At 40.4% G+C, this 13222-nt stretch overlaps 1 protein-coding gene across 1 annotated transcript in view; it reads right to left on the bottom strand.

Moving 5' to 3' along the window:
- Positions 1–1626: 1626 nt before the first annotated feature.
- The window catches only part of gpr158a (G protein-coupled receptor 158a), a 68543-nt gene continuing 56947 nt past the window's right edge, over positions 1627–13222 (bottom strand). Inside the window, exons 6-12 of the mRNA XM_053342495.1 lie at positions 12655–12764; positions 10141–10379; positions 7062–7200; positions 4608–4713; positions 4142–4288; positions 3951–4034; positions 1627–3468 (exon numbers count right to left, since the gene is read on the bottom strand). Of these exons, the coding sequence (XP_053198470.1) occupies positions 1627–3468; positions 3951–4034; positions 4142–4288; positions 4608–4713; positions 7062–7200; positions 10141–10379; positions 12655–12764 (2667 nt within the window). The remainder of the gene's footprint in view (positions 3469–3950; positions 4035–4141; positions 4289–4607; positions 4714–7061; positions 7201–10140; positions 10380–12654; positions 12765–13222) is intronic.

Below are 13222 nucleotides of genomic sequence, written 5' to 3' on the forward strand. Positions count from 1 at the left end.
ACAGCAATGGACAAGTTGGGAGGGTTTGCATTTCTTTTCTTTTCCAGATAAGGGTATGCATATATGCCTGTCTGACTGCTCATGTTTCTTGCCCCATTAGACTTTGTTGTAGCTTCTTTGGTTCCAGATCTCAGCAACTAATTTGATGAGTACAATGTTACTTGCAAGAATCATGGTTAAAACAAAAAACACCCAAGTGGTGATCAACCAATATTATCCTTCAAGCTGCAGGTTGTATGTATCAGCTGTAAAATAAAATTGGCGACCTGTTCACCTTTTACAAAGCGCTGCCAGGACTCGATCAAATATGAGACTCCAGAGGTTCAGCTCTCAGGGAAATGCATCACATTTTTAACTTTAAACTTTTGATACTGTGTGAAAGGACACACACACATATACACAAACTTGGTGCAAGCTGACAAAAAAGATCCATGCTGGATTCATCAACAAAGCTGGTGCAAATTATTTCCTCAGAATCCCTTCAGTATTTCTCTATGCTTTGTTTTTACAGTGTACATATGAGCCATTTTGACACATTCATATTAATGTTCTCTTATAATATTTACCACCCTGAAGGAGCTTTTAAAAATATGAAAGCAGGAAAGTGAGTGCCTCTGGTATTTTAAAAAAGTCAACTATAACGACATTATACTTGTCAACACATTAACTGCTTTAGTTGACAAACTGGTAGGGATCAACAACTCTCGTTACCTGGCTGTGCATGCTGTTTATATAATTCACCGTCACAAAATGCTGAAGAAGAAGCCACTTGCTTCACTTCAGACTGATACAAGACAATGCTAGTTAGTTAGGCACATACAGAACATCTCTGCAGACTTGGAAGCATTTTAATCTGCTGAGAACTACAATTAAATAGATCTAAAAGAACAAAAAGATGCCTACGTTTGGTAGGTGTGATATCCTGTTTGATACCATGCCATGAGGTTGAAAGTAAGAAGACGAAATGTACAAGAAGGACAGTCTGTCCTCAGTTCTTAATTTATGGAGTTGGCTAAAGTGCTTTAGACTGATTTCCTCATTGAGTCCTTCCTTCTGTGCAAAGGCTTGGACACTAACTAATAAATTAACTTCATCACCTTAAAGACCAACATTCCTTTTTGCAATTGTTCCCTTATTCTTTGGCTTTCACTTTTGCTGTTTTGTAGTTAATGTCATACTTCCTGTTCCTATACACAGCAGTATTTTTCTCTACACATCTGTCATGCCATATCCTAGTCCAAGTAATGATTTTAATGCACAAAAAAAATCGATGTAAGATTTGCTGGCGGAATACAGAACATGGATAAATGCAGATTTTCAACATTGCTCATGAAGTGAAAAGGCTGAATCAAAAGTTGCATAATTAGTCTAAGATTCATCGTCAGGATTTTCCTGTAATAATCTGGAATGCTCGTCATGACTTTGTTTGGTTTTTTGTACATTTTACTTATTTTCAAAATAGGTAAAACCGGAACAAAACCTCGGAAAGGAAGGCAACTTGTGGAACTTGATCAACTTTTCTTCCAAGTCACCGTACTAATAGTAAAAGGTAATATTTAACGATTTCAAAGTGAAAAAAAGTATACATCAACAACTATAGTTTCAGTGGTCCATTAAGGTTGAGTGTCACGCCTTCTTGCTCGATGTACTATCCTCAAAGTCCCAGGGACATACATCTGCCTTTTTTGGAGCACTTACAACCCCGCCTTTAGGATTTGGATTGCTCTGTTTCACTACAGAAGCACTTTTGTCAGTACCTTTCTTATCTGATGTATCCTCAAAATCCCACGGACAGACTTCAGCCTTCTTTCCTTTGGCTGCTCCAACATTAGCACTTTTCCTTTTTTCTACCACTGGCACCTCCTGATGACTCTCTACATCCCAGGGGCATACCTCAGCCATTTTTGGTTGGCTCATGTGTTTCTCTGCTGATTTACTCTTGTCCTTTGCTTTTGTTCTACTTCTCTCATCATCAGTGTCTTTTGATTTCTCTTTCTCAACTGTTCTTGTGGAAGTGGTACCCGCCATTTTTGAGGGTGAATCCTTGGTTTTGGAACCTCGAGAGGGACTAGGTGTTCTCTCAGAATTTGGAGATACTGAAGTGCTTTCATAGTCCCAGGGACATACATCAGCTTTCGCAGTTGGTGGCTGCAGTGAGACTCCTATTTTAGATGGATCTGAAAGGGTACTTCTCCCTTGCCCATCCACTGGAGAGGTGCTTTTTCTCTGCTTTGTCGTATTTGGTGAACAAGCTAACTCTGCTGTCTTTTGTGCCTCGTCGATGTTCCAAGGACAAACCTCTGCCAGATGTGTTTGGGAGCTTTCTACTTTGGAATGAGTTTGTTGCTTCAACCCTTCGACTTGACTGGTTGGACTGTCACCTCCATCCTCCCATGGACAAACGTCTGCTCGAACAGCGGTTGTCCTCTGAATTTCCTTTGAATGCCTCGCACTTGATGGAGATTGATCAGAAGCTTTTTGCTTCTGCTGCTGAGATTTGTTGCTTTTGGTGCTACCTCCGTGAACCGTTGTGGTTTCCTTTGGTGCTATGGATACATGCTTCTGGACCTTGTTTTCAGAAGGTGTTGGAAGATCTTCTACTTCCCAGGGACACACTTCTGAGAGATCGTAGAGATCTTTTCCCTTAACTGGATCGGAACAGATTGAAGGCTGGCTGCCACTCACTGGCTGTTTCATGATTCTGCCTTTTGCCGCCGTCTGTTTGTACTCAACTGACTGGCTAATGATCATCTTGGGTTGACATTCATTCTCTGACTCTGCATTTGCCCTTGTGTCTTTGCCCTTTGGCTGACTCTTCTTATTGCTGTCCTCAGTACTCTGGGTCTTTCCTGTCAAGCCCAAAGTCTTCTCTTTGGCACTGGCAATGACACTGAGGGACTTCTGCAACATGGAGGCTCGAGGATGAATTGGTTTCTTGTCTGCAGTGAGGTTATGGGCACTGGCTGACTTGCAGACCAGGGGTACTGATTCCGTAGATTCACTGGGGACACTTACATTCTCACTGGACTTCTTCTTGACTAGTTTCTTGCCCATAAGTGTATCCAGGAGGGATCCTTCAGCTGTGGTCACCTCCATCTTGTCTGTTGCTGAGCTGTTGGAGTCTTCACTCTGGTCACGGACATGGTCATAGCTACTGTGGGACTTCTTCAGGGAGAAAACCTTGTTCTTCAGTGTCTCCTCCTTTGCTGGCTTTACTGGGTGAGTCGGATCGAACGGGTTCTTCTTCAACATACAAATGCTGTTACGATTGCTCCCATGTTCTCCAGCCTCTTTGTCCTCACGGCTGCATTGCCGGTGCACTGATTCGGGAATCTCAGTAATGCGCCTCATCAGAGAGCGACCCAGCCCTTTCTTTGAGCTCCGCTTCTTTTGGAGATGAGGGTTGTTTGCCAACATCTTCTTCCTCTTGTAAATCTCTAATTGGGAGTAGAGTTTCTTCAACTCCTCCTACAGATTCATGAAAGAATTTAGGAAAAGACAGGAGCAAAGTGATCAGTCACTCTTTACAAATAAATAACTGTATTATTCCATATTTTAAAAAAGGGACATCATCAAAACACTTATAATAAAAAAGCAGACATTCTACTGCACAGAAAACATGCAGTACAAATTCATGACACGTGACTACCAACGGTTGTTAATGATGCACTACATAATATAACATGCGTGCCGAAAAAAAAGCAAGGACAGGACAGTCTTGGACAGCATCAAATAAGGAAACAGAGCGCGTTTAATGTTAGGTCTGAAATAGCCTCTAAGCTCAGGTCTTGAATTTTCATGTTTTTTTGTCTATATGAATCTTCTCAAGTAGCAGGATGTCATTATAATACCACTCCCTCGGTTAAATAGACTTGAAGTGGACAAAGTGCCAAACTCATAGGTAGAAAGACTTCTTCAGCTCTAACAGACAAACAGGAATCTCTGCTCACGTTGGTACGTTTTTCCCAAAGACTGTCGCAAGACCTTACGCCACAGCCATTAATAGAACTGAGATGGCCCATTTCGTCTGGTGTCTGCAATAAAAAACTGCCATTGCTCAGTATTTTTGGAGGATTCAAAAGGTATCACCAGGTTATACAATGAAGAATGAAAGCCAAAAAAGAGTGGAAACGGTGCTTACCCGAATGTCTTCAGGATCCAGACTGTGTTCACTCCATGCTGATGTGATGCTGCTGTTAAGATACGACCCAGAACGTCCCATGTCAAGCTCGTCCTCATAGGCCTCTGAGGCTATATCATCTCTCATGTGGGTGCCAGCAAAAAGGAACTGTTGGGAAAACATTAAAAGAGAACAAAATGTGTTTGTTCAAAGGTGGACCTTATTGAAATTGGACCACACAATGTCATATGATTATCAAGAACAGTACTTCCTAATGTTACTCTAAATTGAATAATGATGACTTAATTTATGTATGAAAGCTAGGAAATGCATGGATCAAACTAAAACATAAGATCAAATGAAAAGTAAGAATATAATCAGTCAAATTGTACAACTTCAATTAAAATTTGGTCAAAAAGCAAAAGCCCACACTGTCTTTTTTGTATTTTTCATAATGGTACAGTAAAGTATGAATTGGGTCATTTACCTTAGGGATGAGAAGTAGCCCCATTGTGACTGTTACAGTTAAGTGGGTGTGGGTGAAGAACAGTAGCAGCATCCAGTCTGGATGAAGCTCAGGAGCAAGTGTAAACCTATGAGGATGTGAAGAAAAGTGACAGAGAGGGGACAGAGAATAACAGGAAGAAAAAAAAGGAGTCAGAAAACTAGAAATCGAATCCTGAATGAGAAACCCAGAGCTGATTAGTGACCGCAGACAGCATTACTATTGGTTATACTACAGTATATATAATATTATGCAGGATCATTATTCAAGCTGCTCAACCCCACTGTGTACATAGTGTGTTTTAGTATCTATGCTCATATTTTCTTTTACTACAAGAATTTAGTTATGAATCACATCCTGAGCGTCTTTAAGAGAGCTGATTCCAGTACGTAAATACAGTGAACTATGACTAATTAACGTTGTGATATTCAAACACATTTCTCTGTCCGCAGTAAACCTCTTAGAGAACAGCAGCCTAAGTAGATTAATACACAAGCTGTCTAGGCGTCAGTTCCCCTGCTTTAAGTAGGCTCATATAATGTTCCACTTGGCTGATCCTTTTGCCAGCAAAGACACAATATTTTCCTCATTCTTTTTACTGGACTCTTAATGAAGGGGAGTGACCTTGATCTGGTCACAAGATTTGGTCTATTTATACATCAGACAATAATACACAGGGACGACTGGTGTAGCAGCTGCTGCAAAATGAGATAATTACTGGCAGAAACAGTAGTGGTGCGAAGAGTAGCTCAGGCCTTTTATTTAAAATGAGCTAACAGGCTTTCAGCACAGTGAGACCCTGCATGCTGGATATGAACGCATGTCCTGTCAGTTGCTAATTCAACCACTGGAGACCTTCTATCCAAGCAAATGTCATCTACCAGGCCGATTACGTCGTTGAAGTTGGCAAATGGCTAATTATGGCAGTAATAGCTTAAAGGCGCAAATGAAGGCAAACGTCCAGCAAATGAAACGACCCAAAGCTTTGAAGTCTCTCCTTCATATTTTGCAAGAAGTTTTCTGTGCAGATGAGGATTTAATAACCATGGCATGCCGTTTCCTCACAGTGTGCAGCGTCTCACTTCATGCTTCGACCTCCAGCTATTACCTTCCATTCATTTTCTCTCAGTATCCTGTTCGCACCTGCACCTGGACCTGACTAAAACCTGATGACTATCATAGAAAACAAGAAAGGTCTGGGCTTTAACTGGTCACTGTGGGATCAAATAGCAGGTTCTGTGACTAGCATAAATGGACACCGCATGCCTCTAACAAGCCCCAGTGTACAGTATAGTCTCTGGTGTCAGCCAGTCAGAATCAACCCGCTGCACCAGGCAACTGTCCCAATTTATTACGGGTCTTATATGGCTATTTTCTACGGAGAAAAGCCTCACAACAAGGCTGAAAAGGCCCATTATGGGTGTTGGCAAAGTAATCGCAAAGAGCCAGATGTTCAAATACCTAAAAAAAAATGTGTATATGTTTATATGTTGATGATACAAAATTTATTGGTAATGAATGCTAATATATAACTGAAAAAATGGCTGCCAATAATTCAAGCTATTTATGCTGTCTTGAAAAAAATACATAAATCATTCTGACATGGTTCATTAGTAAATGATGTGATGGAGCTGAGCTCTCAATTAGGGGGGACTCCAACGAGGAATAGCTGTGGCGATGTCAGCTGAAACGTCTCATTTATAAACTACACAGTGCAGCTATTTGACATGTACACTGGAGAGAGAGGGGTGATTTCACTACAATAAAAGACAACTCCCTGATGAACAGAGGGGATGAGCTTCATGCCATAGCTTACATGTGATGAAAATGAGACAATGTGGCGGGGGACGTAAATGTCAAAATGACAAAACCGGAGAGCAATCAAAGGCCATAATATTAAAAAATGGAGCTGGTAAATGTGGAACGGCATGTATGTTGAAAACTATGCAATTGATAGTATTTATGTGTGTTTTTATCCTCCTTTGAGCATCGGTGTAGCTACTCAGAACAGGAGTTGATATTTTAACATTGTACTGTGATTGTCTAAACCTGAAGGTCCAGTTCAAAAAATTTAGAAAATATAGTCTAGAGTTCTGTTTTATTAATAAAGTGTCTGAAATCACTCCTTATTTACCATATCATGCACTATAGTTATCCTTAGCCACTTCATTTGAGTTTCTGAATTCTCTGTGTGAAATGTACGCACTATATAGTACCCTAAAATCCCACAAAAGAATAAAAAAGAGCAAAATCACAATCCCTCAATGCATCCCATTTTTACAAAAATGATTTGCGAATGATGCAAACTGATGAATTTCAATTGAATCTCAATTTACTGCTCACTATTTAATACCTATTATATAGGGAGTGGTGAGTGAACTGTAATTGCCATATATCCACTAAGAAATCCAGATGATTGGTGGTGAGAGTTGTTACCTGATGACATAGAATATTGCTGTCAGGATGAGTTCATTGTGAACAGCAATGGCCATGTAGCGAGGCTCGTGAAACGCCGACGGCACCGTCCTCACAGCGTAACACAGGTACACTGCCCACAGCAGGAAGAGGAACTCAGCTGTAAAGAAAGCCGTAGGAACAAGTAGTGAACACAGTGGAAGCACAGGCCAAGAAATCATTTCTATGCGGTGCACATGCATTCTATACAGGCCAAAAAAAAGGATTTGCACCCACTGAGCAGCCACTTCACAGTTCAATGCTCTCATGAAGCTGGTGCAAACGGTTGTACAACACAGGTATACAGGAAAATACCCTGTTCAATCGAAGCTATTAAAATCATTTGTAACAGCTGTGGTTGCATTCTCTGGGCACTAAATAAATCCCCATGCAACCACCATGGCAACCCCATCTAATGTTTCCCAGGTAGCCATCTCCACAGCAATAAACACACTGCTTTTTCTATGAAAATCTGTGGGCATCATTTTGACATTTATGTTGTTGTCTGCTTGGACTGTGGCGCTGTCAGGTCTGGGTGAATCACATTTTTTGCTCACAACAGAACAACAGTGAACATTAGATGTGATGTCCCATTCAGAGAAGTATTATTTGTTAGGGTTGTATGAGGGCATATGGAGATCAAAATACTTTAGATGAATGAAAGGAATCTACAGTGCATCAGCAAAAAATCTTCATCATCTTCTTTTTGTGTAGTATATTTAACTACTAATACCTTATATCTTTAAAAATATAAATACATTTAAGTAAATTATGGTCTATATCCTGAAACAAGAAAGAATAAGGCAGTTTACTAATGAGAAAATGAAGCAGGTTGAAATAGTTTTAAAAATAGCACTGGCATATTTTTCACCTATTTTAAAGGCACAATATGTTATATATAATGTTTCTGCCTAGGGGTCCCTCGATCAAAACAATAACAAAAGACAGAGTTTGATAACATTGTAAAGTATAGTGGAAGGCCAAATAATCTACAGAGGCAAAAAAATGGACCTGATGATTAAAACAGGTAAAAACACTGAATAAAGCAGTTTCACGTAAAATAATTTGAATTTCTCCGGTGCTGTTCAGCAGGATGTGAGCTGAACTGCAGCTAATGTTTGTTTAACCTGTTTCTCTGATAAGATCCAGATGTCAAGTGACTACAATCTTTCATCCCTATAAGATACACAGTTAAAACAAACAAGATCTAAAAAGTCTTATAAATGTGGTTTAAAAGTGGATAAAAAGTCTTCTGGCAGACACCCACAATGCTGGCACATATGCAAAGGGAATATGACGTCATTGACAGGCAACCAAATGAAACAGGCCTTTCCCTTGATTAAAATTATGGATTTCTCTGGGTTTGAACATTGTTGGATAATGTAAGTACACAACTCATTTTACACATTGGGCCTATAAAGTGGACGTATTACACACATTTCCAGGTCTATAGTTTCATTCCATGACTCTACTGGGATATTTTTACATTACTTATAATTAAAAAAACTCATTATTTATCCTATACTGGCCCAAAGGCAGACCATCAGTTCAGTTCATCCCCCCTCCCACCTTGAGCTGATGAGCCTACACTGTTCTGATTGGTTTTCAAAGGCGAAAAGGACCAAGGTTTTCTCTCATGAAGCCTGAGTCAGCAGACTCGACACAGCATGCAGATTTCTTAAACGCAAGAGATGCTGCTGCCCTCCGAGCATCTTTGATCTATCATCTGTCTTTATCTAGTGCTGGTTGCTCTCTCCAACACAGGAAAACATCCAAAAGTGCAGCACCAGTTGAGAGGATTAATGTCTTCTTTTGGGAAACATAAGAGCAGTGCCAAATGTGGATGGAGGCCAACTGTCTTACTCATCCAAGTTCCTCTCAACTCATCACTCACTCTTCCCTCTCTTTGAACTCCAAATGCTGCAATGCTGTCACTCCTAACAAATTACTTCTTGATTTTATGCCATGAAAATAACCTGTGTTTTCTCACCCCTGGTGTGCACAGTGTGTATTAATCTATTCACAATCCCTATGCAGCCCCTCAGTTCATCTTCTTTCTAGCTCCTGTCTCTTAAAAGGATCTTGATAAGCCCACTCTGTTCTGATTGGTTAGCTTCTCAAAATACAAAGTTCTCAAATAGATCCATAAATGGTTAAGCCGAAATCTGATCCGAAATATGTGAGTGAACAAAGCAAACTACCCGTGGAACAACTTTAGCAACAAAGGCTGCGGAACAGACGGCCATTTGTGGCCGTCTGTTCCGTCTGTCCCGTTTCAGGACATGTCATTAACTTAAATGTAATATTTTAGATCAAATGCATTAAATTGCATTTTTGTTGCGTATACTGGAGCCAAATGATACATTGTTATTGACTTATTTCCTTGTTGGCTTTTGTGTGGTGAAAATAAAGTAGAATGTAATGTGGTATAAAGTATAAAGTATAAAGTTACCTTACTACTACAGTAAGGCTGACTTTCTTGATCTGAAAGAGGTTTTTATAATCTGTACGCAGATGATGTCAGAGTTGACCCACACATCCCTATTAGCAAGCTATTTTTACCTCCTAATAAACATAATGAAAACGCCTCCTCAGTATACAGTATCACAGCATGAGGGCTCTGTTGGGGGTCCATATGTTTCCCCAGAAGTCAGAAAGGACCAAGATTTTCTCTCATGAAGCCTGAGTCAGCAGACACAGAACAATATGCAGATTTCTTGAATGCAAGAGATGTTGCTCCCTTCCGAGCACCTTTGATTTATCATCTGTCTTTGTCTGGTGCTGGTTGCCCTCTCCAACACAGGAAAACATCAAAAAGTGTAGCACCAGTTGAGAGGATTAATGTCTTTTGGGAAAAGCATTGCCAAATGTGGATGGAGACAGACTGTCTTACTCATTCAAGTTCTCCTTCAGCTAATGCTATCACTCCTAAGAAATTACATTTTGATTTTATGCCATGAATACCTCAAATAACCCATGCTCTCTCACTGTGCACAGACCACAGCACAGTATAATCTATTCATAACACCGTATGCAAGCAGGGAGCAGTTGTAAGGCTTACCGACAGCCATCATGTAGTCCCAGCGATCCAACAGGCACATACTGAACTGCAGCCCGTCAGGCGTGTAGCCCACGTCGATGAGAGCCAACTTCCTGTCCGGGTTCTGGCAAACAGCAGATGTCCACGCCACCAGGAACCAGAGGACGATAAGCAGGATGATGACCAGCAGACGTAACACTCGCCAGCTGGTCATATATGGGATCCTCTGGGCTGTACGGGACAGGAACACCTTCAGCACCCTGTGGGGGAGAGGGGGGGGGGGGCACTCACTTTGTAAACATAATCATGTTTGGACAGTAAAAGATAGCATCCATCAAAGGGAGATGTCTCATATTGTTGTAAATCATCATTGACGAGAGTTTTGATGATTTACTTTAGCCAACTTCTCTTTGTAAGTTCCTTCAATTTCCAATATCCAATGCAGAAATCTCAACCTTTTTCTGTCAGCCCCTGAGGGAAAGTAAGTAAGTAAAAGTCAAGTAAAAGCTCTTACTAAAACACAACAATTCTGGTGGCTGCAAATCATTGCAGTCTATTGAGAATAGCACTGGTGGAGAAACTGCAATTGCTTTTTCCATTATACATCTGTCACTGTATGATTGTTGAACATTAGTGGGGAATGTTCATGAGTCGACAGTAGGAATTACCCTCAGGTCCATGAGACTGTCCTCACCATAAATACAACAGTATTCATCAAGAAAATCAAACACTTAAAGCAACCTTTCACTGTGTTTTTGCTGACGAGGACCTGTTGTCGCTGTGCAAATCATGACGGAAGTAGTGTGATGTTGTTCTTTTGCTGCAAAGTACTGCAAGTATGAGAGTCGATAGTTGGGTCAACAGAATGTGTGACTGTGATACCAGACTTCAGTTCACATCTCTTTTCCTACCAAGAGCATATGTTAGTTTAGGTTAGGGGAAGATTGCAATTAAACAGAGTAGTTTTAGTCTTTTTAGGTTCAGATTTCTTCAAGTCTATCTTAATAGAACGCTCACATAGACATATGTACATTGAGAGAGTTGGGTCACTTTACTCCCTTTATCCATAGAGGTCATGATGCAATACCTTGGTAGAGTAACTATTCTAATAAATTGAGTGGATATGTTTGAGTGTTATATAGTCCAAATGAGCCAGTTGATATATCCATCCATGTGTATAGATTTATTGGTGGTGTTTTGTCCTGGCAATGTACCTGACAGGACACATGACCCCCAACAGCAGCTCAGCAATAAAACATTGTCCCATGAGGCACAAATAGGGTATTTTGGGGTTTTTTTACACCTTGATTTGATAAACTCAGAAAGCTGAAATCTTATATGAGCATTGATTAAAATTATGAAAGCATTTCTGCACATAAGTCCCTTATTACTTACAGTTTAGTGCAGCCAGTATGGACAGGAATGGATCTAATGACCAATATTTATTTTAAATGGTAGGTGAGTACAGTCACATGATTAATTTGTAACAGAGTTGACACAAATGACAGAAAACTCTCATATGGGTTCATTTTGGAAGGCAATGACAATCTGTTTGGTCATTTAGTTTGGAGGACTTACACATTTTCTTGTCTTATCTTTTTTTAATGTTTTCAAAATATTTTTAAAAAGCTGGAATTATGTCAAGTGCAAGGTGCATGTGCAACAGCTGTGAAAACTCAACACGTCAAAAGCTTCATAATTCAAAGCAGTTATTTGTTGCACCTCTACAAGACATTAACAGCTTTAACACAGACAAACACTGCTAACCAGGAATTATACTATACCCAAACATATGACCAACCGCTGCTATTATTAGGCTTTGCCCTTCACACACATTGATGAAGTGTCCACTGAGCTCCCTGCTAATGAGCCCCCCATCAAAAATTGATCTGTGCAATATGTTAACTTACACCTCTAAGGGTTTTCTCAGCTCCCATCCGCGTTAGCCACATCTCTTAATCAGCATCTTCATTAAGCCTTTTTGACAGATTCACCTGACAAAAAGCCCCACAGATGAACAATTCCAAGTGTATTACTTTAAATACAGCAGGCCCCTGTCTCATTATCAGCTATTCAGTGCCGGATAACCCCCACCTACTCTCCTCTCATCCTCGCTGTATCCTCTGGCAGTCCTCTCCCTGTGAGGTCCTCTCCCTTCCTCTGCACTCACATGGATTTGTCCCTCGGTTTGTCTCTTGCCAACCACCATTCAATACTATGTTATACATCATTTAGGCTTTTCTTAATTACTTTTACATGGCAATTCTCACTTCCACTTAATTAGGCAGTAAATCCACCACTAAACATGTTCAGCAGTGTAGTCTGGTGATGAGGTAGCTGAGAAACGTGCTGCCTCAACACTTCATATGACTCTTACTTTTACAAAGAATTAAGATGTAAGACAGAGTGTAATTGCACTTAAAGAGGTCAATGTAATCCGATAGTCGTTTCCTGGGATGGATAACGACGTTGGGACAAATGGGTTTTGTGCAGTTGTGTGTGTGTGTGTGTGTGTGTGTGTGCTGTGTGTATTACCTGTACAACTTCAACGTCAGTGTCCCATAGACTGTGGCGAAACCCAGCAGTCGAACCCATCGCAGCAGGATGCAGCGGAACACGCTCGGCTGGAAATAGAGAATTCCGACCTGCAAGAGGACGGAGATAGCCTTAAATAACGAGGGTTGTGCAACGGAACAACAAAAAAAAACAAAAGCAATAATAAGTGAGAGAGCCATCCGACTGTGAGTGCTCCAAATTAAATACAAAGACGTGGGAAGCTGCTGCCTGATTGTGCCCCAGTGGACATCTCTCTAAACAGTGAAGTAATCAAATTTAAATGTTTGTTCCAACTGTCTCCTTTTAGCATCTACCACGAGTGGGTTTCATACAGTTTAGTTTAATATACAGGATGTAAACTCACTCATTAATTCACACAGTCATCAGTCACCTGTCCGCCTTCCTCAAGAGTCTTTTTTTTACTTCTTCTACTTCTACCATTAAACTTTCAAGGGGAAATCTAAACAACTTTGTAGTATATATTCCATCTGTTAGGTTTAAAGGGATAAGAAGGGTTTCTGAAAGATTTCATTATTTCTCTTCAGAG

This window comes from Scomber japonicus, chromosome 21, assembly GCF_027409825.1.
Source record: "Scomber japonicus isolate fScoJap1 chromosome 21, fScoJap1.pri, whole genome shotgun sequence".
In the NCBI taxonomy this organism is placed as follows: Eukaryota; Metazoa; Chordata; class Actinopteri; order Scombriformes; family Scombridae; genus Scomber; species Scomber japonicus.